General features: G+C 29.3%; 1 protein-coding gene across 1 annotated transcript; it reads right to left on the bottom strand.

Moving 5' to 3' along the window:
- Positions 1-3,724: 3,724 nt before the first annotated feature.
- On the bottom strand, positions 3,725-5,724 carry LOC132751539 (uncharacterized). The gene is made up of 4 exons (XM_060741720.1): positions 5,624-5,724; positions 4,703-4,834; positions 4,196-4,355; positions 3,725-3,984 (listed from the first exon to the last, which is right to left on the bottom strand). Exons 1-4 carry the CDS (start codon positions 5,624-5,626, stop codon positions 3,908-3,910), a joined length of 372 nt encoding a protein of 123 aa, XP_060597703.1. The 5' UTR covers positions 5,627-5,724; the 3' UTR covers positions 3,725-3,907.
- Between the last annotated feature and the right edge of the window lie 433 nt (positions 5,725-6,157).

Raw genomic sequence — 6,157 nt, 5'->3', positions numbered from 1 at the left:
CCGGAAAGCAGTTCTGCTGTTACATAAATTCGAAAGCTATAAATAGCTATAAATGTTATACATTTGTTATTTCCCTTTTTTAGTAGTACATGCAATTATAATTTGTTACATTTTGAAATACATATCAAGTATACTATTAGTGATTGAATTTGTCAATATAAAGAAGATTTCAGGCAAAAGATTTTAACAATTTTGCTTTTGATAATTATTTTTAATTTATATTTATGAAATTAAATGTTTAATAATAACATGTTGATATATTGGTTGTTTTGAAATAATTAAACTTTAGTATATTAAGTTACATTTCGTTAGCGTCATTGGTACACAGCATACCACTTTGTGATGATGGTATGAATGGTGACATGTTCGGGGGTCCGGACCCGACAGCGAATGCTGGATTATAAAGCCTTGCGAGCGGATGGACCCTCATTAGGGTGATTCCGCTTTGCCAGCCAAGTTTGTTTACACAAAGTTTGAGCAACAATCATCATTTATAGCCTTATGAACTACAATTAAAATGAAAACACAATCAAACTTTAAAATCTAACCTTTTTATGTGTAACAGTGAAGTGTGTCTGTTTGTCATGTACACAAGAAATAGGTTAATGATGTTTATTTTCATTGTACTTCTTTTTTACACATGTCATGGAGGCCACGTTTTTTCAAGGTCATAAACTACTTTCCTAAGATTTATGTTTTTTAAAGCTTTTGTTTGTATTTTCTGCAAAAAGTACCATTTGTTTGCACTAAAATAGACTTTAAACTGGATTTTGCCATTCATGAAATGTGCATAAAGATTTGTAACAGAATGTTTTTGGTCTTCAGAAATGTAGCACATTCAAGGTAAATGTTCTTATTGTTATCATTTTTATTTTTGTTTATAATTGTCCTTAAAATATAAACCTGGAAGTGTATTTTCAAATGGTTCATCATTTTACAATAAGAGCTTTGTTGTTACATGAATTTTGGCCTACTTTCACTTTGGACAGACTTTAGTTAAAACAAACATGACTGACAAAGCGGAATCACATTAAGCATAGGCTATAGATAGATATCATGACAACAACAGAAACATTGATCTGCAGTGTGAACATGAAGTGTAATGTTTTTTTTATGAATTGTTTTAAAGCAATTCAACATGAAATATATATTGATCTCCCTAAAAATTAATTAACAATAGTTTTTTTTATATATTACCAGTGTCAAATAGCTTTCATATCTTTGTCTCGCATGAATATGATAAAAGTGAATTTCCTCATACCTACCTTAAATTCAGGTAACAGTCTTCTATTATATTGATAAATACTATATCACCATGTAACGCATGATAACAAACAAACAAAATCCTGAATTTGGTCTTTTGGAAATTCATCCCATTTTTTCATTCCAGAGTGTGTTCTACTTTCAGTATTGAAAGAAACCATTTTTTTTTTAATTTGACATGAAAAAATATATATGTAATATTACTATATTATAATATTAGTCCCTTTTGTTACTATTTGTATATTTGTAACAATTATAACAGACTTTGATATTTCTATCTTCTGTTACTGAAACAGAACACAGTACAGTCATGTCACATAACATTTACAAGTCTTGTAAGTCTTGTTTGTATTCAATGGAATTACTTTCTTACCAGGTAGGCATCAGTGAAAGCATTTTTATATTAAATATTTTTCCCCTCTTTTTAACGATGGACAGTTATGGATAGTGCATAAGATAAGTATAATTATGCAAAAAATGGTTTACAAAACATTCGGAAAAAATCTACACTACAATAGTACTTAATATGAATATAACATGACCTGTGCGTAGGAATAATTTGGTAAGGTATCAGTAATGAGCGCATTTATTTTGCGCGGAGCTTCTCAATTGCTGCATTGCAGCAACATTTGTACTTGTTGCTATAATAGTGGTATGTAAATGGCCATATTACACGATCTAACAGCGTGGGAGGCAATTTGAAAGTACAAGCCGTGTTTTATCAGGTTGTGTTTGGTTTTAATGCGCACAACACAAGTAAGGTCATATTGCGCTATTTAGTTCTAAAGTAGCGAAATATATACGGGACTTAATATTGCCGTTAGTGATAACTGTTTGCCATTAGTATTTAACGTAATTAACATTGTCATTTTAAAATAAATTGTCATTGGCAATGGTAACAATCCAACATCAACATAAAATTATACTGAAATAACAAAGTTATGAATGTAATGAGTTAAAATGTCATTTGAGTTTGAAAGTGGTCAGCAGTACTAAAAGCATAGTTTAAATGTAATTCACCTTAGAATATCCATTATAGAACGACGAATTTTAACAGTCCCATTTACAGGTAGCGAAGTGTTACTTTCATACAATAAGACACAATACTCTTAAGTGTTAAGTTCATTTCGAGGTTACTCTTCATTTAAAGAACGTTAGACTTTCAATTAAAGACACATTTTGCCTCAAAAAACAAATAATTTTCACTTCCAACATGAGATTAATAATGTTTAAATGATGATTTGGAGGATTTTAGATGCTTGTTACAAGAATGAGGTAGCGATAAATGTGAAATAAGTTGTCATAAAAGAAGCAAAATGTAAACAAAGTAGTATTTTGATATCAATACGCAATTCAATAAACTGTAAACGTTTTTGATACTTTAAAAGACACAAAATTAAGAAAACCCGTTTGAGAAATAAAAATAAAAGCATTTCTGAGGCATAATGGGCCTTTAAAACTCTGCAATACTGTTTTGATCTTAACACCCATTAATAACAAACAAAAACATTTCATTTGCAAAAGATTAATTAAAAAAATCATTTAAAATCACAGAAAAAATGTTTCCATTGCTTTATGCCAAAGAATTATAGTACTTAATAGAACTTGTTTACGACATGTTATGTCATTATCACTTTTCACAAAATGTTGTTTGATGGAGATGAAATCAATTTCTTAATTAACAAAGACAATGCTTTTTCACTGATGATGAAAAATAAAAAAGATGAAGTTTTCCTGTAATAAGAGCATTACAGTAGCAACATTTATTTTTACATCGACTTTTTTTTTACGAATTTCTCTAGTAATAATAGTACATGTATATAAATAACACATGGGTTTGTGGGTAACAGTAAAAATATCATCCCGAGGAAAATACTGTTACCCGACTAGAAAACCGACATATTCTTGCTTAATATTATATAATATTGTGCAACATATAACATAACGTTTGCACTTAATTATCATAAACTGATTTCTTTTCTTTCAAATGTGTTTTAGGGGTTCTTTAGGGGGTTTGGTTTTCTCTTTTTTATTGTATTGAGTCAGACTCAGTTTGTATTAAGTGGTTTATGGGTATTTAGTTGTGGGTATCATGTACAATATCAGCGTTATACACAAATCTATGCTAATATAATCTGATCTTGCATATTCGTATCTATTCTTTTTGTTACCTATGGTGACCATCTTTTTTACATTTACATTTCTACTGGCGCTATATTTGTATTGAGATTACAGGTAAATAGGTAAATTAAGCTTAACCAATACTCAGCGGTCCCTTACAGGTTAAGGAAAGTGTTAGATAAAAGTGTTGGAGGTTTTAAATAGTTTATTACTTTAATGTCATAACATCACATAACAAATACACATGTGATTAAACAACACCAACAACAATAAAAGCAATGGAAAAGGATTAAAGATCTAATAGCATAGTCTCGAGAAATAAAATGATTGTCCAAAGAAATCATGGTATCTCAATTTATTGCTTCATTTGATTTGATGTAATTGAGTCTCTTTGAACAATAAAATGAACAATAACAACGAAATTTAATACCCAGTATCCTCCTTTATTATAACAACTCATTTCACATCTTATATTAGTGTAACCATCAGGAACTGACAGACAAAATCCGACTTATAGTCATATCTAGTCTGATGTAATACATTCAAGTATGGTGCTTGTAACTTTGGAATCAAATTCTTCTGGTGTTATAACTCCATCTTCTGAAAAAATACAGAAACAAACAGATAACTTACATATTTATGTTTTTGCCATAACCTTCACTTCAAACTTTATACTGTATTTGTTTCTTGCGAATTTTATATTTTGTTACAGCACGATGCACGCTATTATTAACAAATGCAGTACATTTTAGTAGAGTCGCATTATTTAAACATTGGTATTTTGCTGTTTTTAAGTAAAAATGTTACAAACCTCTGACTATTTCTAAATCATTGAACAAGGCTTCAGTTACTCTATTAGTGCCAAGTAGAACAAACAATTCTTCCTGTGTGATTGTTCCGTCACGGTCGATATCGTAGGTTCTAAAGCTACATGGATCTTCTTGTAGCTGGACACGGTAATGTGACCCTTCCTGCATGCAGAAGAAAGTAAATTTTAAGCCGAAAATACATCAAATTTAAAACATAGAATTGGTATGTATATCACCCCCCCCCCAATATGTAGCGTCACTCAGACTTCATATGTGTATGGTTTTAAGAACAAAGTCATTAGGAATATTTTCTTTAAAGAAAGGTAACGGATAAAAGTAAATTGAACAAATAAATGCCCTATGCGATATAATGTAACCAACACCTTTTCAGCAGAGTTGGTTCAAAAGTTACATAATTACAGGGACAGACAAGCAAGTTAAATGATATTAACGATAATAAATAAATAAATAACTAAATAATTCCGATTACAGTGATTTAAGATATTTACCTTAATAAAACGCTTTTCACGTTCTTCTGATATGGACATGTCCTGTGCCGAGCTTTCGTGAATTATAGGTTTCTTGCTACAACCGTAAACAAGACAAACACATGACAGAAGAACGAATACGACCTTATTATCCTGAAAAAAGGTAATGGAAATGTTATGTTTTATTTCGTACAAATGTAACTATCTCTTTACATGTTTTCCTATTTAATTTTCTTTTGTTTTTGTTTTGACGTTAACGTATCAATATAAGAAATTGGTTAATTGTTCTATGATACTGTTAATGGATGACTAATAATCAACAGCCAATAATGCCAAGATCAGCTGGCTTGTTAATTAATCGGAGAGCTACAACTACAATAACCATCCATGGACGATTTCAAAGCCTCACAAAAGAAAGTAATATAAAACAGGAACGATGTACAAATCAAATATTCCAAACGAGTAAAAACTATAATCAGAATTAAATAAACACACTCTTATAATTTGAACTGAATAAACTACTTTTGTATTCAAAACTTAGATATCTCTGAAACATGCAAATACTAAATTTATTCAATAGCGGTACATTTGTTCTTTTTTAATTTAGTGATATTCTTTAAAAGTTTGAAAGTACATTTTTTTTACCAATGTGATATTCTTTTTAAAGATATACTATGCTCATCCTTGCGTAAAATATTTTTATTACAGAAATTTATTGAAATGTATGTAATTCTTACCGAATATGTCCAAATTGAATAAAAGAATGAATAAATTATGTATGAGAAACTGCGTGTAAAATTAAAACATGTTTATTTTATATTTACAAAAAGACGGTGTAGTAATTATAAATATTTTCAAATATGAAATTTGAGCATAGTAAATCTTTAAGTTTTAAAAAAGGAAATAAATATTTCACCATATCTTACTGAAAGTAAGACTTACCATATTTTTTATTCCTGAAAATCAAAAAATGTCACTTTTCAGATACCTTTTGTCGTCTAGAAGAATCAAAATGAAATACCTCTGAACGAATTTCTTTAAATGAATCATCATTATTTTGTTCAACAAAATTGAATTGTTTAATGAAGCCATATTGTATTTACTATTTACATTCCACTTAAACTAACATAAAGCTTAATTGATAGGCCCAAACACTGATCTTAACGTTTAGAAGTTTTTGAAATCTAATAAGTCATTATATTTGAAATTTCCGTTTAAACCTACGCGAACCACCCTTGTACTTTTATGCACATATTTTGCACAGATACCGTGCATGTCAATGCACTTGTAAATTAACTAAATATAAAAGCTTGTTGATGAGTCAACTTTTTGTCCTTTAACATTATATCATGTCTAACAATTAACATCTGTATTTTAACTCATCTCAATCCGATATATATATATATACATACATGTATATTGTTAAATGTGCTTTGTTTATCATTATATAAACATAATCATACTTTACCGTAATTT

Source organism: Ruditapes philippinarum, unplaced genomic scaffold (genome assembly GCF_026571515.1).
Source record: "Ruditapes philippinarum isolate M1 unplaced genomic scaffold, ASM2657151v2 ctg20051_1_1_1_1, whole genome shotgun sequence".
Taxonomy (NCBI): Eukaryota; Metazoa; Mollusca; class Bivalvia; order Venerida; family Veneridae; genus Ruditapes; species Ruditapes philippinarum.
This window is presented reverse-complemented; position numbering and strand designations above follow the sequence as displayed.